The sequence below is a fragment of the Protopterus annectens genome, chromosome 2.part1 (genome assembly GCF_019279795.1).
Source record: "Protopterus annectens isolate FY-2018-M chromosome 2.part1, PAN1.0, whole genome shotgun sequence".
Classification (NCBI taxonomy): Eukaryota; Metazoa; Chordata; order Ceratodontiformes; family Protopteridae; genus Protopterus; species Protopterus annectens.
In genome coordinates, this window is record NC_056729.1 from 674,005,015 (window position 1) to 674,028,093 (window position 23,079).

General features: G+C 40.4%; 1 protein-coding gene across 1 annotated transcript in view; it reads left to right on the forward strand.

Moving 5' to 3' along the window:
* The window catches only part of VPS37A (VPS37A subunit of ESCRT-I), a 1,253,527-nt gene that overhangs the window by 985,702 nt on the left and 244,746 nt on the right, over nt 1-23,079 (forward strand). The window contains exon 11 of the mRNA XM_044062409.1: nt 16,813-16,893. Within this exon, the coding sequence (XP_043918344.1) occupies nt 16,813-16,893 (81 nt within the window). The remainder of the gene's footprint in view (nt 1-16,812; nt 16,894-23,079) is intronic.

Genomic DNA, 23,079 nt, shown 5'->3' on the forward strand with positions numbered 1-23,079 from the left:
ATATGGAGGTATAAATTTACTGTGAAAATCAATGCCATCAGTATTTAATAAGGAATATGCTTGAGAATACATAGATAGTGACGTATCATCAGAGAGACAGGAATAGAAACTTTCAACAGTACTCTCACTGTCACTACTGGCATCACCAAGAACAACATCGTCTTGAAAAAAGCTTTTTTGTCATGAGAAAAATAATATTTCAGATGACGTTTTCTGACAAATTTAAAAATTTCTTGTTTAAGTAAATGTTGTCTAGGTATGACAGTTGGAACAAACTTGAGACTTAATTTAAATACAGATATTTCTTCATTAGATATATTACAACCAGATATATTAACCACATTAGAGGCATGAAGAAAGGCAGAGTCCAGTAAATCAGTTCCATCTACCTCTCTTGAATACTTGTTTAAACTGTCCTTCACCCGGCGAAGAACCCGCACCAAAACCTTTCTTTTTGTTTCCTCTTTTGGAGTTGTTACCTTCATTCCGAAAACGTTGTTGGTGAGCTAAAGAATCTTTTGCAGCCGGAAGGGGAGGAAAGTAATTAAATTCACCCTCAGAGTCAGTAGTAGGACAAAAGCCTTCAGAAGAAGCAAAAGACACAGAAAGCTGTTTTTTGTTATTAATGTTTGTCTGTCTTTTAAAAGGGCGAGGATGTTGGTTCCTTTTCCAAAGGAACGCCCGCCCATTATCATAATCTCTAATGTCTCTCTTAATTTTTGTAGACTTATATTGAATTTGTTCGGTCTCATATTTGTTAAGGTTTTCTTTCAAATTGACAAAAATATCATTAACTTTGACAGTGCCCATCTCTATAAGTAATTTGAAGTGCATAGTATGTAATTGCCCCTGTAATTTCTGTAGAAGCAATTCTTCTCTATCTATGAGTATTTTCACCCACTCCATTGCACAAGTATGAGCCGCCGATAACCAGCGGCCCTTAAATAACAAATCATCTCTATCAGCACTATCAAATGGTGTCCTTCAAACTCTGGGCTCCATAGCAGCAGCCATTCTCCTAATCCCACTGGCGCGCTTTCATATGAGGATTCTTCAGTGGCTTCTGTTTACGCAGTGCTCTTTCCAAGAGCTACCCATGACATACAAGATCATGATCACGGACACATGCAAAAGGCATCTTTCTTGGTAGATGGTCTCCCCACTACTTACTCAGGGCAGACCATTCATACAACCCCCTCCGGTAGCCACAGTAACGGCGGACGCCTCCCTGATAGGGTGGGGGGGCATTATCTGGGCAGGACAGTCCAAGGCACGTAGCAACCTCACAAGTACCATCTGCATATAAATGTCCTGGAAATGAGAGCCGTGCTCCTGGCATTGCAAGCCCTTTAAGACTCTCTTCCTCCTGGGAATATTGCTATTCAAACGGACAACATGTCAGTGGTGTGGTACATCAACAAGCAGGGCAGAACCAGGTCCTACCCCCTGTGTCGAGAAGCACTTAGGCTTTGGTAGTGGGTGATTTCCTCCCAACATTTTCTGATTGCGATACACATCCCTGGGAGGTCCAACGTCATAGCAGACAGGCTCAGCAGAGCTATTCTAATGCCTCACGAGTGGTCTCTGAATCAGGAAATTGCAAATCTTGTTTTTCGCAAATGGGGACAGCCTTGCTGCGACCTCTTTGCCACCCCCTTCAACAGCAAATGCAGAAACTACTTCTCCTTTCTTCCGCTTCCGGGCCACACACGCAGAGACGCTCTAGTCCATGATTGGCCCCAGGGACTTCTTTATGCCTTTCCTCCATTTCCTCTGATACCCAAACTTATACAGAAAGCAATATCGTTGGGTTGCAAAATGATCCTCATTGCTCCCTACTGGCCTTGACAGATATGGTTTCCGTTCCTGCACCGTTACCTTCTCGATCAACCCTGGACTCTGGACCCAATTCCAGACCTCCTGGTTCATCAATCAAGCGGGTTGCATCAATCCCTAAAAACCCTCCAGCTCACAGCTTGGTTGCTCCACTTCCAACCTTAGCCAGGCTTCCCAGCATTTCCCCAGCGGTCCGCGACATTATTGTGTCCTCTCACAAGTCTACAACGAGGAAAACATATGCTAGCAAATGGAAACGTTTTTCTTGGTGGGCAAAGACTAGGAATGTGGAACCCTTCTCAGCCCCAGTCCACAAAATCTTGGAATTCCTAGCTCTACTGTTTCATTCAGGGTCCGCTGCGTCTACAATCAGGGTACAAATGGCGGCCATTTCTAACTTTCATGTTGGTTTTTCGAATTCTAACATTATGTCTCATAAGCTATGTAAAGCTTTTTTGAGAGGGGCAACTCTTCTTAGGCATCCAGTGAGAGACCCCCCCCGTCCTCCTTGGGACCTTAATTTAGTCCTAACCTCCTTAATTCTGCCCCCTTTTGAACCTGCAGCTTCCTGCTCTATCAAGTTCCTGTCTTGGAAGACACTCTTTCTGGTAGCTATTACTTCAGCCAGATGTGTCTCCGAACTTCAGGCGCTATGTGTTCGTCCTCCTTACTTGGTTTTTCATAAGGACAAGGTTGCTCTGAGAACTAATCCCTTGTTTCTCCCTAAAGTCTGCTCAGAAAGTAACTTAAACCAATCTGTGGATCTTCCTTTGTTTTTCCCTAATCATACCAACAAGGCAGAATACAAACTACACCAATTGGATGTTCGTAGGCAATTGCGCTTTTACCTGCACAGAACTAAAGAAGTAAGAAAATCGGACTAACTATTCCTTTCTTACACCTTGGGCAAACAAGGTCTCCTAGTTTCCAAGGTAACCTTGTCCAGATGGTTGTCACACACTATTTCTTTCATTTATCAGCTAAGGAACAAAGAGTTACCTATTAAACCGAGAGGTCATTCTACTAGGGCCTTGGCCACCTCTGTAGCCTTCCAGTCCAGGTTGACCATGGATTCTATCTGTGCAGCTGCCATGTGGGCAAACCCTCATACCTTTATTTCTCATTACAAGTTGGATGTGGTCTCCAGGAGCAGAGCCGACTTTGATTCCACTGTTTTGAAAAGTCTGTTCCACTGAGCCACCTGGGCTTTTAGGTGCTAGGGACGCTGTCCCAACCAGCAAGAATGAAGACGAGATAGACAACTTAACATAAAGAAGTTATGTACCTACCATAACGTTCCATGTTAGTTGTCTTCATCTCACCTTCCTTCTTGCATCCTACCCTCCATCCCCCTGTCCTAGTGGATCGAGAGGAGTTTTTTGTTCTGTTTCACTGGCTGTGTGTTCTCTTGTGTCCTTTTTTGACTTAAGAGAGTATGGCAGGTATAATCAACTAGTTCTTGACTGATTTATTATGTTATGTCTGGAGTTAGCTATTTCAAACGAGATCTGGGTAGCTATCGCTAGGCATTATGGGATAAGGGTAGCCTCGAGCCAGTAAACAGCTCTCGAGTTATTGAAGATGGCCGAGTCGGAGCCGAGGTTCGGCTCCGATCCCAACCAGCAAGAAGGAAGGTGAGATGAAGACAACTAACATGGAATGTTATGGTAGGTACATAGCTTCTTTTTACATTTAAAAAGTTATTATTCCCACCTTTTATGTATAAGACCTTTTTTGTTGATTGTCTAGTTCCAGCTTTTATGTTACATGCATACACTGACAGGTTGATCTTTTATACAGTTATTTCTTGTCATATCCATTTGAGCCTATGTCACATCTCACAAAAATCTCCTCAAACGAAAAACACACCCCAATACCCTAATACTAAAAAACAAAACTATGTACATCTTTAGATACCTAAGTTTTACACTCCTAATAGGAAAAGTCCCAAACTAACAGCTACACTCACTGACTTGAGTTAACCTAAAAGAAAGGTGAAACATGCTAAGACGCATGGTGCAGCATGTGCTTCTAAGTGCTAATTGGTTTTGTATTTTCTTTATAGCTTTCCCAGCTGGGAAAACCCATGAATGCTTTCAGAGTACATTATCTTCTAGTCAGTTTCTCTTCTCAGTTTTTTTCTTCAGCCAGTCGCTCTCCACCAGACTGTCGCCAGTTTCTCTCTATTAGATTGTCTCCATGGAGACGCAAGAACTAGGCAGCCCTCTTTATCAGATTGTTTCCATGGAAACATGAAGACTAGCTGCAGAATTGGTACTGAGCATACATGTATTTGCTAGAAAAAAAGCCTCTTTTAATATTTTTTCACTTACTTGCTTACTCTTAAAACTTATTACTACATCAATCTAAAGTCCTTAATGCATTCATTTTCCCATGCAAGAATGAGGAAATGCACATTAATTTTTCTTTTATCATGCTCTTTTTAACCCTGCTTTTTTCTCCTTACATTGCCTACATTTCTTAAAACTGAACAAGAAGAAAGGAGAGAGAAATAAAAGAAAAAAAGTACAGCAGCACAAGTTTACAGTCACCATTACCCTTACAAATAGCGGAGAAACCATTTTAGCATGGAAAGAAAACCTACACCAAAAAGTCGTGCTAGGAAGAAAAATAATTCTTTACTTACAGTTAACTTTGTCCCTCCTCTTCCCCTCCCCAAAGTATTTTTGAACATTAATGACATGAAGTAGTGCATATGCTTTAGAGTCCCTCACAAGTCCAACAAATTCTGAAAAAAGTCCAATATTTCCAGATTTTTTTGTTCTGTCATTTTTCACACATATAATGATTGCATTGTAATCCCATATTAAGTTACTGTTTTTTTTTTTACTGTTTATCTCCGTCTCCCAAATCCTATCTCTGCTTCATTTCCAATGAACTGTCGATTCTTCTAGTCAACTCTCATGCTCTCTTCTTTCACTCCCAACATTTTCCATTGAAACATTGGAAAAAGTTTCTGTGGTCTTTACCAGTAGAACACGAAGCAGAATCTGTTTTTTGTTTCACAACTCACTTTTTGTTGGTCTAACTTTTGTATTTCTTCCTTGGCACGTACTTTATCAAAAAATAGTTATGTCCCTCCAGGGAAGAATACTCCAAAGATAGCTGGATACAGCAGTTTGAATCTCATATTTATTTCTCACCATTCCTTGAATAGTGGAATACATTTGCTTCTCTTCTGTCTGGTGTACAATGAATAATCATCCTCTACAAACACTCTGCTGTCTCCCAGGTTTAGTAATTTGTTTTTATACCACAGTCTTGAAAATCAACTCCTTCTGCTGGTAGGATTGCATCTTTACTATTAAAGGTCTAGGTTGCTTTATCATAGCCAGGTTTGGAGCATACACACAATGTGCCCTTTCAACTAACAACTCCTGTTGTGGAATACCAATCCAATTGCTTATTTGTGCTTTCATAAAATTAATGCAGTCTGTTCCTTTGATCTTCTCTGGTATGTCTTGAAATTTCAGGTTTTCCCTACATCCTTTGTGCTCTAATTCTATTATTTTTGAAACATCTCCTCTTGAGCAGTCTCATATTCAGCCAGCCTTTTCTTCATTTCAGCCTGTGATTTTTGCAGCTTTATCACCTCATCTGAATATTTGTGTAAAGCTTCTTCCATCCTTTTGTTGTTTGGGTTGATTTACTCCATCAATGTTTTGATTTTTAACCGGGTCTGTCTGCAGTTGTCGTATCTTCCTTTAGGTTACTGGAATTTGTCTGAGGTTGCCTTGTGTTTTGCTGAACAGCTACAGAACTTTCCCCAGTCAGTGTTTCTCCCTTACGTTTTGTAGATATTTTTTCCAGGTCCCCTGCATTTCTTGTTTCCTGTTATCCAGGCAATGCACTTGCTAGCCAGTTATTTAAATTTACCCATAAACACAAAAGTTTACTGGCCTTCTCTGAGTTTCTGTTTTTACACTGGGAGAGCTAGAGTTAAGCTGTTACTCAGTATGCAGTCATCTTGGAAGTCCCCCATTTATTGACTGTTAGTAAGGCTGTGAGCAGTCAGCAAATGACAACAGTTATCAAACAAACCAGTGAGTATAAAATATTATTCATCCTTCACAATAAATATTTAAAATTAATTTCATTTTTTGTGTTCTTAGGGCACATTGTTTCTAATGTAAAACATATAATGTGCTTCAGTTTGAAACTAGCAAAGTTTCTAATATAAAAAATAATGTGCTTCAGTTTGCAAACAAAACTGGATCTAAATACAAGTTAAAACCAGGAAGACTATACAGATCGAAAAATTGTGAGGGGAGCCGTGATAAAATGCTTGGAGGCATTCTTATGTGCTCCAGTTGTCTGACTAACAGGTCCAGAAGTCTAGCACGTATAATGTTTGGAACAGGGGCATTTTAAGCCATAAACCAATAGTTTTTGTTGGATGTGGCAGATGTCCATTTAATTATATGTATAGTGAAAATGTCCCGAAAAGGGCAAACTAAGCAGCCCCTAGAATTGTATGCCCTGGGGTCAAGTCGTTGGTTGCGAGTGTGGCAGTGAGGACTAGATGGTCCATGGTAGAATGAGTTTCTGTATAAATTGTTGGTGTTTCTGTTTAGACAACTGGGGAAAACAGATTTACAAAGTACAATGTTCCAATCTTCTTTTATGGTACATCATACTACCCCTTGTATAAAAAGGGCCCTCTGGTGATGAAGAAAATCAGTGTCCTGAGGTTCACACAGGATTTTTTTTTGGCTTGGTCTGGATGAACACTACTTCCAGTACATTGTGCTGCCATACTCTATGCCCAGGAAGTTTACCTAGGTATTAGCAATGGTAATCAAAAGCTTTACAAGAGAAGGAGTTCCCTGTGTTCCCCTTACCTGGATAACTGACCACATCAATGCACTTCCTGGTAGTAACCTTGGAGTGGATGCTGCCATGCCTGCAGCCCTGGGGATGTGACCATGAGCTATGTCCTCAGATCCCATCACGAAGGACTGCCTTAGTCTGACAGAATGAACATTCTCCAGTGTCGGTCATTTATCTCCAGCAGCAGGGTGTAGGAGGTCATGAATTTGAAAGCCTGGGGTGAAAACACACTTGGATGGTATAGGCTTAGAACCTTCTATTCATTCTGGGTTCTTTGGCCAGTGCCATTGTCACACCTTGTGATACAGCCATTATGGTGGACTGTGAAGTCCCAGTAGCTGCGGAGTGAGTGTGCACTCTGTGTGACCTCTGTCACTCTACTGCTACATAGGTCTCCCCTTGCCATAGCTGAGTCCATTATAATGACGGAGTGAGCTCACCTCAGCTCCTTCATGCTTTAAGGGAAGTGGTCCCTCTAAACTGAAGACTGCACAGCAGCCTTTTGGAGCTTCTTGCAGTTACTTGACCTTCAGTGTTCTAGAGGGAAAGGTGTTTTTAAAAAATCCTCCTGATTCATTCTGTGTTGTTTGGCACCTGGCTAAATAAATGGCACATGGCTATACCTCCTATGCAGGGTGGTGCTGTGCGTCTTGCAGTCAGCTGTATGTAAAGACATGCGTTTTTCAGCAGTATACATTCCTGGCTAACTGAATCTGCTGGTGGACTTGTTTTCTGCTAGTGTTGTGGATTCAGGAGATGCATCTTAGTATGTTTTTCTAAAAGGCTACTGTAAGAAAGCATGAGCAAATATGGTAGTCTGGTACCAAAGAATGAAGCTTTTGACGGTTATTTTATTGTTGTGCTTGTACAGGTAGTACTTTGTTTTGTTTTTAAAGTTTTTATTTTTATTTTTCATTTTTATTTTATTTTATTTTACATTTGTTGACCAGGAAAGTCCGACTAGGTTCCACAGATCCTGATTTCAGCGGAGGCCCGGGGAGAAACGCTCCAGAAAGTGCTTGGTAACAAGTTGGATTTGTACTTTACCATTGTTTTTTTGCTGCTAATCAGTAGTTTGTATGGGGAGCTGATCTTTAGATGCTATTCATGTTTCACAGTTGGCTGCATTTTGTTACATCTTGCTACGTTGTGTTAACAGATTTCCTCTTGGATTTTACATTGGTTTTGTGTGAGCAGTTCCATGGTCTGAACTCAGAGGTACCGAGTTGCATTTGTGTTAACCTTTTCCTAATGAGATTTCCTAGGTTTCTTACACAGCAGGAATGTTCCCATAGTTTACATTTTGGGAGCCCTGAAAAACAGTTCTATGGATTGCTGACTTCTGTATCCAGACGTGTTTTGTTTGTTTCCTAGAGGCATGGATTTTGTATCTGGCATGTTATCAACATCTAGTGATCTACAGGGATGAATATGTCTAGATATTGTTCAGATGCAACTGGACATGTCTGGTTTAGTTTTGTATTTTGTTTGGAATTGGTGCTCTGGACTAGACCTTTGGAATTTGATGAAGCAATATGAACTTTGAATAAGGGTAGCTTAGCATAATCTGCCAAAATTATTAATTTTGTGCTGTTGCTCATTTTGTTTTTCTAAACTCATTTGTTCTTTTATAGTTTTATTGTACTATACTTCTTAGTATTTTATTCTCAAAAACGTTCCATAATTTGCAATGTTTGGTGTTTGTCATTTATTTCTTCACTGTGGTATATGTTCAAGTGCTTACTATATAAACACAATAATAAAATCAAAGTTGAAAGTTGAAGTAGCACCTGCTGGAGGTCAGTGTTCTAAATTTCATGTAGTAGGGTAATGGGTATGTCATAACTGAAGTGTTCTATGGCCTTTCGCAAGGAAGGTTTCCTGTATTTTTCTCCGTTTTCTTCCCAATTCCTTGTCTCAGCAAAATTCACAGTAGAAAGGTCAGAGCTGCTCTCTGTCACCCTTTAATGGTAGAGAAAAGAGTGGCTTTCTTTTTGCCATGCTGTGGTGGTGGTGGAGAAGAGTGGTTTCATGTTCTCAAGTCCCTAGCAGTGCTGGAATCCCTTCCATTTCTAACCATATAGGTCCTTCACAATTGAGACAATTGCTGACTCCAGCTCATTATTTGTTGCACCTGTTGAAGCTCTTGTTTGAGTAGCTTTCCAGGCAGAAGTACTAAAAGCAACTGAACTGGCAGGAAACTCTCCATCCAGCAGATGTACTCTGACAAATAGAATGGGTTCTTCATTTGAGCAGAGTGGTATCCCATATTAGCTTAGTTAGTTATTGTGCACATTGTTCTCGTGTATCTCAGTCACCAGTGTAATTCAGGCCTCAGGTATTCCATGGTCAAGGAGTTGTCCACTATTTCAGGCTGTCACAAACTTGTGGAGAGTAGAACGTTGGTCCATCACGGATTTGATCAAGCAGTTCTTTAAAATGGTTCTGCATCTTCATTGTCTAGGATGACCTTTGTGGTTAACAGGCTTGACCATCCATAATTCAGATTTATTAGCAGAATGACTTCAAGTTCATGAAATACACTTTTCATACTGACTGTCTTGCCTTCCGACACTGAGAACTTCATGCCATTGTGTAGGAAACTACTTCTTCCATCAGAAGGATCTGGAGCCCATATCTCCTGTGGAAAGTGGTGCTGTAATTTACTCTGAATCACTCAGTTAAGCTCCATTTTCTTCACATAGGCAAAAGCTGGAGAAGAAAGGTGCATTCACACCTTGGATGTATACCATTAGTTATTTAATACTCAAATTTTAAATTAATTAGGTGCATGCATTTTTAGAAAATCTTTGATTTAGGAGGGTAGGGCTGGCAGTTGTCAAACTATTTCCTTTAGGAGGGAAGGGCTGGCAGTCTTCACACTGTTTCCTTTATGACATACAAACTCTTTTCCTTTGGATTTCTAACTGCATTATATTTTGCTACCAGACAGCTTACTACTGCTGGAAAAATATAACTTTGTAGGCCACTTCACTACATCAGTGTCTGCTTCTAGTTTTAAAATGTTGCAGGCATTTTTGCTTTCTCCACTTGCTTTTCAGTTCATATCTCTACCAAGCTGTATTTCTCAGACTGTGATTCCAGGAGATGGACCTCCTTTTGTAAATTGATACTTCAGAGCTTAATTTTCTAAGCTGTTCCTGTCATCTTTTTCCTCCATTTTTTTCATCTGTTAACAGTTAAAGATTTAACCTGTTCATAGAATCATCAAGAAGTATTTTATTTGATATAACAAATAGTTTTACTGTTGCTGTTATCTGTTGATCTGTGAAGGATACCCCCTCCTCTTCTGGGTTGCAGATGTCTCTTGCCATCACTGCATGAATGCCTCCTCCTTCCAGGATACATGTATATGCTCAGAGACAGCCTGTTGTATTAGACCAGAGTATGAGGGTGTTTTGGAGGATAAAATTAGAAGAGAGGATGAAACTAATTGTAGGGCCAATGAAGATGGTCTTGTAAATCAAATGTTACAGCGAGAACATACCATTTCTTTTTTTAAAATAGTTCATCTTCACCCACCTTTGCCTTCTGTTACTTGAACTTTTGTAATATCCTTTTTGCCTGCATAGCCTTCTAGCCATCAGTCCTCCTAATACAAGTTAACCCATTAATTTGCCACAGGAGGCCAACATCCAGACAGCTTTCAAGGGTGTCTTGCTGTGCCTTAACTCCTCACCCTTGTGGTAACCAACAGGTGCAGGTCATGGTGCTGGCCTCTGTACAACAATGCTGCTATGTATGCCTAGCCCCATCAGCAACATACATTTGTGGGGGTGACTTCCATGATGGCCCGGTTGCTGCAAACTTATGTGGTGTACTGCTATACAGCTAGTTATTACTAGGTGTCATTATGGCAGCAGGGATAACCATCTCTCACTCTTCTAGGGTGGGTGAACTAGTGTCAGACACTCACTGCCGTCCTTCCCATACTGCTCCTCCAGCACCTGAACCACTAGTCAGACATTCAACTTTGGTTGTATGGATTACATTAAGGGCTTTAAGCCATCTGTTCCTTAGATCTGGGTTTTGTTTTACATGAACTTTATTTGTCGAGGCTATCTGTACCTTCAGAGAGGCAGCTAGTACACAGCAGCTTTAAAGTTCATCTCTTGGGAGGTGCTCTTATAGTGACTGTTGTTTCAGCTATGTTATTGGAACTGGGGACTCTGACATGTATGAGATACTATTTGATCTTTCACAAAAACAAGGACTGGGTGTACTTTAGGATTAACCTATGTTTTTTTTCCTGAAGGCTGTCTCAAAACTGCCTTTAATCCAGTAATTTTCTTTGCAGATGGCAGAATCCAGGAGAGAAAAGACTTTTATTTTTTTCAGATTTTTTTGCTTCTGCACTTCTTTAACCATAGATCTTTTTTGTCATAGGTTCACATGTTCGTACTAAGCTAACTGCCCTTGCGAGCCATTTTAAGCTTAAGCCAATTATCCCTTTTGAGAATTAAACCCTGCACCTCGTGTTTGTAAGGCAAACACCTTAACTATTAGGCCAGCCTCCCAACCCCACTTAATTCCCCTAGGAGATGTGAAGCCGGTGGCATAAGTATTTCTCCTTGGGGTGAAACGTGCTGCAAGGTGGTGCTGTCATCCATTCTAGGGGAAAATGGAGTTGTACTTAAGGCTGTAACTTCCATTCCCCATAGCCAGTAGGGTATTTCGGGGTTCACCGTGGAGTGAGCTGTAAAAGGCCAGGTCTGTTATTCCTGCAAGTAGCATGCCTTAGAAGAGCCTGCTGCCCCTTGAAGTAAGTGTTCCCATGGGGTCTCCATCTACTGGGGAGTCTTCCACAGGAATGCAGCCCAGGCATGTACACCACACAAAACCCATGAGGGAGGAAGAGCAGGCATTGCTTTATCTTTCCTCTGTCTCACGTCATTAGCTTCTCAAGCACTCTGCCTTCTAATCAAACTAGGGACATCTTGATCATAGTTTAGAAGTGTTATCACTGTGTTCCAACAGAGCTTGCAAAGCCTTTTATATTGTTGATGTGCAGTACCATTTTAGATCATATCTGAAACGTGTCCATGAGCTCAATAAGACAGTTCTGTGCTCAGCTTTGGAAATACTGACTGTTGCTAAACAAACACTTTCCATATGGATTAGTAACTACTTTGACACTAGGCAGCTACTTATTCGAAGACTATGCTGTTAAGGCTACTCTAACAGAGATGTAGCTTCTTCCATTGTCTTTTTCAAGAATTCTTATGTCTATTGTGGATGTTTGTGCCACAGGCAACTTGGTGGTCATTTTATTCCTTCACCCAGCTTTATTGCTTACACTATGCCAGGATTTGGTCTTTTTTAACACTGCTGCTTTGAGACTCTTGTTTTTTATGCCCTTGGCTTTTATTTTTATCCTCCGTCTTCTGCCTCCCTTTTGAGATTTCATTTGTTTTTCTTGGGATTCTTCACCAGTCACTCACAACCAAAGATTTGGAAGTCAAGTATAACTGATACGCACCTGCTGTTTCATTTGATTAGCAAAAGGTCTTCTCCACTGAATACTTGTTACCCTTTCACTCTTCCGTTGTATTTTTATGATTTCTGCATCTATCTTCAGTTGACAGACTTCTGTAAGCCAAGCTAGTGTATCATTTTATACAAATTATTTTATTTTTGTGTGTTTAGCTCAGTGCATGGTAATTGAGAAAAGGGGTTATATGTGCACATTCCTACCCTGCTACTGATTTTCAGATGTAAAGACCCAGGGAACGAGTTTGCCATCAAGAATGAGAGCAAGGACTTCTCAAAATTGTGCTAAGCAGGCAATATCAAAGAGGAAATCCTAGCAGTTCCTCCACTTCTCACTGATTAGCCGGTACAGTGAGTATAGATATATATATATGGTTTATGTCGGCATGAAACGTTCATTAATAACTCTGCACAAGTCCCATGATGTTGTGCATTGTTGGCACTCTGAGTATTTTGTGTTGTGCTTTCAGCAGAGGAAAAAAGTAAAAATGACTAAAAACCAAATCTTAGTGTCTTTGCTTTAAAGCTGATGCAGGAAAGAAATAATAAATGTGTAAATGCTGCCTGGATGAGAAGCCAGTAGTAAGCAAAATGTTAGAACTGCAGATCTGAGTCAGGAAAGCCTAGAATAGAATGAGAAACCGGAGGAAGGGGTTAAAGGGAAACCAAGACAACGGTTGTTTGGGGAAAAGCTGATAGAAGTGCAAGGAGGATTGTAGGGTAAGAGGAAGGATGAAGATGAGTCTGGGTAAAGTCAGACAGGGAGGATAGCCATTTGTGTAAGGTGATGCAAGCTATACAGATTAATTTACCAAGGCATAGGCAGAAAGAATGTTTGGAAAGGCATTTCACTTTAGCCCATAAGGGACATGAGTCGAGGGAGCACACTTATGGAAGGAGAGTGTGCTGTAAATACATACTTTCCTGGATCAATAACTATTCTTTATTGCAGTTTAATCATTGCCTTTGTTATTGCAGTTAAAAAAGAGCTGTATTATATCAACTTGAATTGTGAAAGAAACTGAAGGAAAAGGGGAAGTCTGGGTGGGGAAAATGGAGACACCATGCAAAGGTAAGAAGAACAGCTGGATTGGGCAAAGGATGGGAGAAAGCCTGCACCAGCCAAAGACATTAGCATGTAACATGGGAGATGCATGTAGTAAAAAGTAGAAAGCCACTCCATTTGTTAGAGTAGAGTTGGATATAGCTGTACTACAGCAGGTGGAGATGAGCTGAAAAGAAGTGAAGAAGGCAAGTAGAAAATAAGTAAAGTAGGTAAAAGAGCTGTGAAAGAGAGAGGTACAAGAGGTACTGATATTGCAAAATGACCATGTTGAAGGTAACAGAGATTCAAATAGAGGACAGAAGGATAGTTTGCTGGATTAAGGGAAAAGTGGAAGACTAATTTGGAAAATGTGTATTATCACTAAAGATGGAAGAAAAGTAGTGGGGGGGGGGACATAATGGACACATCAAGTTTACAGTGGCATTTTAATTGAAAGCAAACAGAATGGGGGGGGGAGAAGAATGCAGAATGCTGGTGATACCAGAAGATAGTGAGAAAGTTCGAGAGGGAAGAAGAAAAGCCAGAGAGAAGAGTTATGGGATATGTGTAGGATGGAGAACCCAACTAAGGTAAAGTGCATATTTTCTAGGTAGTATATGTGCACTTATTCTTTTTTAGTGGTGAGTGTTGATTGTGAAGACTAGGAGAGCAGAAGTAGGAATATGGTGCATTTCTAAACACGCTTGAAAATGACTGTTGGAATGGAAGAATGCAGGAGAAGAATTGATAAAAGATGGCATTGGTAGCACAGAAGTTATGTAGAGAAAATAAGTGGATTCAATAATATGGTTTGTGGAATTGTTAGCAGAAGCCACGCTAGGAAGAGCAAGCATAGTGAAGTTGAATATTGGAACAGAGTTGAAAACAGCTGTAAAAGAAAATTGTATGGCAAGAGTGAGAATGAGGAGGAAAGGAGAAGAGTAAAAGGGGAGAATAGAGGCACTTTAAAGAAGACAACAGGGGAGGGATGGAGTAAAAGGGAGGGAAAAATGTTAGATGTGGGTTACAGGTAGAGAGCAACCTGCAAAAAACAAGCAAAACCAAGACCTGTGGCAGTTAAAGGGTGATATATAAAGTTGTATCCTAGAAAGTTTTTTAAGAGATGAGGGCTTGCAGATATTGTTATGGAATTTAACAGATTGTGGTTAAAGTGTGGCAAGGGGAGTGGAGTAGGGAAAAGGTGTGTGGCTAGATGTTAAACAAAGCAATTAAGGGAAGAGTTGAAGAAAGAAATGGAAAAAGAGGTTTAGGAGGTAGTTGGAGACGGTGACCATTTTAATACTGGAAAAGAGTTGTAGGATACTGATTTCCAGTGAATCTTTACACATTGGTAAGGGACAAGGTATCGTGAACACCATTGTGGGTATAGAATATGGGTGAAATGAGATATACCGGGTGCATCGTACGACACATTGGTAAATGGTACTTCCCAGTAGAGTATGTAGTGGGGCTAAGATGTGACAAATTTACAGGCATATGTAAAGAAGCATGCTAAGATGTCTGCAGCAAGGTTGAACAAATGATTTTTGGTGAAAGATAGGCAGGCTTTGTTAAAAATAGCTTCATTGTGTGTAATGACCAGCTGATTGGGTTCTAACTACCCAAACACATCTAGACAAATTTCCTGTCAAACATAGGTCATACCCAGTTTGTAGGCACTGCGGGATTTCTTTTCATGCAAGACCACTATGTAGCATTATGGCTATTTTTTCCTTTCCCCCCTTTGAGGGGTGGTTTTTATGCCCCTGCAGAAAAGCTTATTGATCTATGCAAGTAAGATACGTTATCAGTCAGTTGTAATTGAGAACTAATTTTTGTGCAACTGTATCAGTCATTCCTAGGCATAGTGTTTAAGAGAGAGAAAAAAAAAAAAAAGTCTGTGGCCCACTTGAGACAACTGCTAATTTTTTTTTTTTTTTTTTTTTTGAAAAGGAAGGTAGAGTCAGAAATGAAAAGTCAGTGGTCTTCCTCTGTATGGAAATAACATTTGTCATTTGCGTGGGGCTTTAAGAGAAAGAGGGAAGCACAGTGTTGCAGTGAGTAGCATTGTCACCTCATAGTAAGAGTTTCTTCAGTTCAGTTCTTGCGTGGGTTGCCTTCTTTGCAGATTCTGCATGTTTTTTCTGTGTTTACATGGATTTTCTCTGAGTACTCTAGTTTTCTGCCATATCCTGAAGACAGTGCAGTAGTTGGAATGATAAATTTAAATTGTCCTTAGGTTTGTCAGTGGTATGCGAGTGGGATACAGAAGAAAGGCCTTGTAATCTGTTTCCATTCCCTTCTTGCCTAGTAAACAATGTGGATGGGTGGCAGCTGTTCATGTGAGGGCTGTAGGAGTTGGATGCAACTTTTACTCTTGGAGGGATTGACTGATTTCAGAGAAATAATAGAGGGTCATTGTACTGTCAGAATTTAGGGAATGGTTAATGGCAGTGTGTATTAGGCCAAGTTGGACAGTGATAATGAATGTTGAGAATGTCTTCCTTTATAAATGGTTAATTAAGCAGGGAAGGACAAGAAAAGCATGCAACTCTCACCTTTATTGTAAGTAACAGTAGCAAAATGGCTTGGGAGTGAAATAATTTGTTTCCCTTCACTTGCTCATTATTAAAGAAACTGTCCTTGTATGCAGACAATTGCATGCTGATTTCTCATATTGTAGGTAGAACTGTATCAGAATACCCGAGGAATATGTCTTTTGGTAATTTTTTTTTTTCTTTTATACCAAGTAAGTCAGTGAAAGGGGGTAGCTGGGACAGGACCAATTGTACAACAGAAAGAAAGGTGAAGTGTTGAGGTTTGAGAGTTTAGGGAAATGAAAAGAATCAGAGGTAAATCTGAATATTATGAGAGCATGGTGAGAGCTCAAAACAAGTGGAATAAGTAGAAAAATCAATTTTTTGGTAAAAGAGCAGCAATTAAACTTCTGATTTTGTCACAGTAGCAGTGCTACAACAATGAGACATATTTAAGTTGATGACAATACATATGATAACAAGAGGACCAGGGAAGACAATGTAGTGTCTGTTGGTGTCAGAGAAAATTGGGTAGGGATAAGCACTGCCAATTCTGAAGTATGGTAGAGTTTAAAGTAGCATAAAGTTTGACATGTGTTAAAGATTATGGTATCAGGTGGTTATAGGAGGATGACCAGCCTGAAGAAGCAGTAGAATAAAGTAAAAGCTGTGGAGTATGAATGGTGACGTGTTCCAGATGTAAAGTTGTATGTGTATAGATACATTTTTAATGCTAAAATATAGTAGGATTTTTACTTCTGAATGGCATCTCTTCAAAGCAGTACAGAAGTTCAGCACACTACCACCAGTGGAAAAAGTTAGAACAGGTAGTGAAAGTGGGTCATGGATGGCAGCTGAAGGTCAGAATTTGAGCTACTTTTAAATCTTACAGACTTGATGTTAATTTTATCTTCCTGTCAAAGTTTGTTACATGCAGTGGCTTTAATCTAAACAATGAAGAGACATGTCAGCACTAGCATTTTGGCTCAAAAACTTGCAATGGAAACTAAAATGTTGTGTGTTGCTTTTCAGATCTGCCACAGTAGAAGAGCCAAAGAGGAGAAATTGCAGCAAGTAATATCAAAACATAGTCAGTTTCATACCACACTATAGGTAAATAATTTTACACTTTGATAATGAATTGTTGGCTTAGTTTGCAAATGTTCTTCCTTTGTTAAAAATATTTCTACAATATTGAGCTATTCTTAAGAGGGGGGGAATACCATTTATTTATGTCAAGGGTATGTCTTTCAACCTTTGTTTGCACTGCAGTAACCTACCATGTCAAGGGCCACACGGATTGTTCTGTAGTACAGACCTCAGTCAGTTTTCATGTCAGTCATCAATTTTCATATCAGCCATCACCTTAGCAGTGGTAGCACATTCCTTTTTTTTTCAGTTTTCCTGTGATAATTTCATCATTTTATATAATTTGTGGAAATAAATTGTGTGTGTTCGCAGTAATTGCACTACTTCTTTTCGGTTATAGTTGGTGTGAGATGGCAGCATATCCTGATGTATGTTCTTCTGCTAGATGGAAGTAGATTGGCTGCCTTAGAGAAGCTCCAGTTACATTTGTGTTATTTCTTCTTTTGGATTTTATTTCAATCTTCATTTGTTTTATGGCCATCTAATGTATTGAGCTTTGTGAGGGTGTTGCCATTTTCACACACTCTTCTTTTCTCCTTTGATTTACCTTGGTATTTCCATCGCTCTTCTACATTTCTTATTTTTGCTACTTTGTTACATTATTGCATTGCTGCAAGGTACTTGGTTCAGTTCCAGTTCATGTGCAGTCCTGTGTAGCCCAGTGACTTCAAAGATGTCGAGTCCTGTTACTGTTGCTGCTGCTTTTGCTTGCTTCCTTGTATCAGGAAATTTTTATGGTTTTGTGAACTTTGATAACACCCACTGTTTTACAGGTGGATTTGCACTTTTGATGATGTATATCCCATTGGGGAGTTAGCAGGAAGATATTCAGCAGCCTACGTGGGGTTGTTTTGAAATGTGTGTGGCCTTGAGTTTGAGTTGGTGTATTGTGAACTTACTGTATTAGCACCCAGTTGTCCAGAACTGTTAGTGGCTTGCTCTTAGCTGACTTGGATTGCTAACCTTTGGCACTTTTTTGCTGGCTTCTGGTGTTGTAGTTGCACTTGGAACTGATTTGACGTTTGTGTGGTCTAAGGTGCTTTTAAAACTGTTAAGATCTTTTGATATTTGTACATTCAGCATATTTCCATAGGCTTGCAGGTTTAAAGTACAATTTTTTAGTTTGTTTATTTTTGTAGTACAGCTAAAAATGTTTTAGTACTCTTGTCATTCATTGTCTGTTGATTATTAGTCCTCTACGGATCAGTCAAACCATTAGTGTCCCATTACTGTAGTGAGGGTTGACCAGGAGGGCAGCCATCAGAGGTGGTTTTCACTTTATCTGTGTGTTGCCCCATTAATGCTGGGCTCACAGATTGGAAGGGGGACATGCAATGGGCTAGAATGCACTGAACATCCCCCACATCCCCAAAGGGCATTGCCAGCAAGCAGCTATGTTCCTTCTCTTGAACACAGGAAGTGGTTTCCTTGGTCTCCACTGGAGAACTCTCACTTCCCTCTGTTGTCCATGTGCGTACTACCCTCCCCTACTCCCAGGAGAGATGAGCAACATGTGCGCTTTCATTCCTTTCCCTCCCTGCCTGCTCCTCCAGTGCTGGGGCAGCTACTTGAACTTGGGCCAGGCAAGTCATGCTAAGGACTACATATTTTTGCTCCATTAATCCAGTCTATAGTTATATTTTGATGTTTTTGGTTAAACCTGGTCATTCAGATTATTATTTCTGTTTCTGCAGTGTTAGTTGCTTATACTCTGAGTGCGTTTCCTTGTGATAGTTACACATTTGTACAATATTTCTTTGTTTTATTTATATCTAATTACATGAATTTTGTATATTACTGTGGAAATACACCCTGAAATAAAAACAAAATTGAAATCACTCAGCACAAAAAATCTCAGTATCTGCATCCATGGGAGCAAGTCCCCCCCCCCCCCAAACCCACATTGTCATTACCTTTCTGTGGGTTAAGGGGCATACTCACTGTGCAATCCTCAATTCTTTCTCATTCCTAATACTGTTAGGATCTCAGAAGAGTGTTGTTTTTACTCCAGATGCTAGTACAACGCAAGCAGGCTACATTAACACATTGTCTTGGGCCACCTTTGCCTGTTCTGCCTTGGAGCATCACAGTATCCCCAGTCACCTGCTGATACAGGTTGTAGACTCGGGGGTCAGATGGCCAGGCCTGTTGTTACTGGATTTGTTTTATTTTTTTGTTTGCTTTATTTTCTGGTAAAACAGATGTTCTTTTGTCAGTGTACTTGTTATTTGAAAGCACATCCCAGGCTAATGTCAAAGCTGTCGTTGTCTTCCATCCTCCTCCTGTGATTTGCTTCTTCCAATAGTCTGACTGTGGTACCTAACTGTTATTTTCGTAAACTGTTTTCTCAAGCAGTGGCTTCACTCGAATCAAAAATAGGAATGCTTTTCACATACATAACTGTTGCAGTCGTCCTTACTAATGGAACTTTAGAGTACTCTTCCTCTTCCAGGAGAGGTGGATGTCCACCCATTATGGGATTATGGGACATTAGGATAGTCTCTTTGTAGAACAGATATCTGGCTGTACCAGTTTAGAGCCTTCCTGCCACAGTTTGCAGCTTTTTCTGTATTCCAGCATGGTTCATTGTGCACCAGAGCTGTCAGATAAGCAATCCAGTTGGCAGAATATTTTCGTATTGCTGATTATATCTTGTTACTAATATTTTATTGTTGGCTTGGATGTATGTTTAGATAATTTAGGGCAAGTTCAGCACTAAGAAAGCAAGCAGGTGCTCTTGTGGTATAACACAAAGACTTTCATAGTGTGTCTGTGCATTATTTGGATAGGCCCAGAAAAGTAGATATGAAATGTTTTAGGGTCTGTTTAAGAGTTTACACCTAAAACTCTTAGGAGAAGTGAGCATTCAGTGCAAAATTGTTTAGCCTGGAAGATACTTGAGAACTTTATACTGCTATGGCATCTTTCAGTTTGTCTCTGACCTCTTACACCCTCACACCTACCAAAAAGTGATTAGGCAAGTTATCTAAGGATAAGACAGTAAGATATTCAGATGATGCAGCAACGATGTATGAAGTCTCTGCTTGAATAGAGGACACTGGTCCCGGTGAGGCACTTGTACAGCCGCCCTGCTTCTGGCATTTCAAAGATCTGAGGCCCCGGGTGAAGCCCTTTTGGAAGCTGCCATGGATGTAGATCAAGGAACATTCTACTGAGCTGAGGTCTGTTGTTTGGAATTCAGACTAGGCATCCTGCCTGAAGCACCTGTGGCTGAAACTAATTTTGTTGTCTAAGAATGGATAGACAGATTACCTTTAATAGTTATGGAGGACAGTGAGATTAGGAGCATAGAGGTTAGAAATCCTGTCCTCATTCTGTGTTGTCCAATGTGGCAGCCCCAATAAAGAAGACTTAGAATTACTCAGACATAGGGCACCATTCAGTGACCTAAGCCACCACATTGCTTTGAGCCTAAAAGGTATTTATTCTCTATTTATGGAAAGGTCAGTTGAGTTGCATCATCCTAAGGGCCTTCTCAGTGGAGGAATCCACTGGAGATGAAATGTCTGAAGAGGATTAATCAGCCTAGTCATAGTCTCAGGACAACCTCAGACTCTCCTGTTCCAGTTTAAGCTAAATATTAAGATGGATACAGAGGAAATGATGTTTTTACTGGTCAGTCTTCTATATGTAGCCCATGCAGAACACCACTTGCAGGTGCGTTAAGCCAAGGCACAGTTGAAAGGATAAGTACCAAGGAGCATGTCAGAGAACCCAGCAAAAATGAGCCATATGCCAATAGGATCAGAGTTGCAGAAGAATGTAACTGAGAAAAGTATGTCAAGCTTAATAACTGAGAACCCTGTATGCTGGAACATCTGGCTGCCTTGCACAAGGAGCTTTCAAGCAAATTTTCAGTCAAACTGTGTGAAACTGCAGGTTCTAAAATGTACTGTGCCGGCCTTAGGCATAGGCCAACTAGGCAGCCGCCTAGGGCGCCGCTCTAGCAGGGGCACTTTTTCAGTGTTTATTTGGTGTAGGTAAACCAGGATGGGGGCACCATGAAGCCCTTTTGCCTAGGGCACCAGTTGACCTAAGGCCGCTGCGGAGTATAGTATAACGGGGGGAATGAGAGAGACTGTGAGACTTCCAAGATGGCTGCACACTGCATAACAGCATTTTTCTAGCTCTCCCAGTGTGAAAACAGAAACTCAGCAGACAATGTCAGTAGACTTGTGTTTATGGGTAAATTTCAGTAACTAGCTAATTATTGCACTGCTGGGCTGGGTGCCAGAATAAAGAAATACAGAAGACCCGGAAAAAAAATCAGCTAGAAATAGTGAGGAAGAAACACTAACTGGGGAATGTTCTGCAGCTTTTCAGCAAAAAAACAATGCAACCTTCAGACATTATTTATTTATTTATTTTATTTTACATTTGTTAACCGGGATGGTCCGACTGGATACATGTCCTTTTTCAGCGGAGGCCCGGGGAGAAAAGCTCCAACAGAGTTACATTGATAATTAGGTACAGTAAATGAGCTGAAAGAACTTAACAAAAACATAGGCTATTTACATACAAGTACAAGACTGCCATTACTATTTCTGAGATTACTACAAATGTAACATTAATAACATATTAGCAAGGACGGTAGGCAGTATAATGACATAGAGTTAGACAGGATACATATTTCTTTATCACAGTATACAAAGTACTTATCTTAGCTAGTTGTTTATGTTTTAGTTAATGGCACAGAGCTAGTCTGGGTTTGAGCAAGGACATAGCCAGTGTGACTTGAAGTGGAGTTTTAGACTATTTTTGAATTGACTTAGAGAAGTTGCAAGCGTGATGTTATTTGGGAGAGAGTTCCATATTTTACCAGTGGTGTTGGCAAATAGCGTCACCACCTAGGTTGAGAGATTTAGTTGTTTGGACAAGGAGTCTGTTTGCTGAGCGAAGGCAGCTTAGATTGGAGTAGGGAGTCATTAAGTTTTTAGTGCTGGGGTATTCTCAGGTTGTTTAAGGATTTTGAAGGCCTCTATGAGTTGGGACTGGTGAAGAAGGTGTGGGAATTCTATCCATCCAAGCTTTTTCAGGTTAGTACAGTGGTGTGTTCTGTAGGGTAGGCCTGTAACTAACCTGGCAATGTGATTATAGCAGGATGAGAGCTTGGCCAGATCAGATTTGTTAAGGTGAGTGAGGACAGGAGAGGCATATAGTAGGGTAGAGAGAAGGTGTGAACGGGCTGTGGCTGCCCTGGCATTCGGGTAAGGAAGGCTTTAATTCTATATAGGGTCCCAAGTTTCTTGTTGACTGACTTAATGGCTTGGTTGATATGTATATCAAATCTGAGTTTATTGTCAATGTTTACTCCTAATAGCTTTGTATAGGTGTCTGGGGAGATGATGGTCCCATTATTGGATTTTATAGTGAAGTTTTCAGTCGGAGATCTATTGGTTGGGTAGAAGAGAAGTAACTTGGTTTTGTTTGGATTTAAGATCAGGAGATGGTTGGCAAGCCAGTTTTCGACTTTGGTGAAGCTATGTTGGGTGGTAGTTAGTAGATTTGCAAGAGAGGCATTGGAACATATTATAGTCGAGTCATCTGCATATTGAATGCAGGTGGCGTCAGGGATGACTGTTTGGATGTCGTTTATGAAGACTGAAAAGAGGAGAGGTCCTAATATGGAACCTTGAGGAACTCCTATGGTATTTGGTAGTAGGCAGGAGAGCTTGTTTTGCCACATTACTGCTTGTTGTCTCCCAGTGAGGTAAGCTTGAAACCAGTCAAGGGCTGGAGTATCTAGATACAGGGTTTTACAGCATATAGAAGTAACTGATGGTTTACCATATCGAAGGCTTTCGATAGGTCCAGGAAGAGAGCGGAGGATATTTTTTATTATTCCGGTTAAGATTAATGTTTTCAGTAAAAGAGAGGAGGGCAGTGGTTGTACTATGATGGGGTCTGAATCCATGTTGAGAGTCTGTGAGTAGTTTATTTTGGGTTAGATAGAGCATTAGTTGGTTGTGCATGCACTTTTCCATAATTTTGGCAAGTGGTGATAGTATGGCTATAGGTCTATAGTTGGATAGTTCTGTGGATGAACCTCCTTTGTGGAGTGGAATAACATAGGATATTTTCCAAATTGAGGGGATTGAGGCCTCGGTTATGGTTCTGTTAATTAGGATT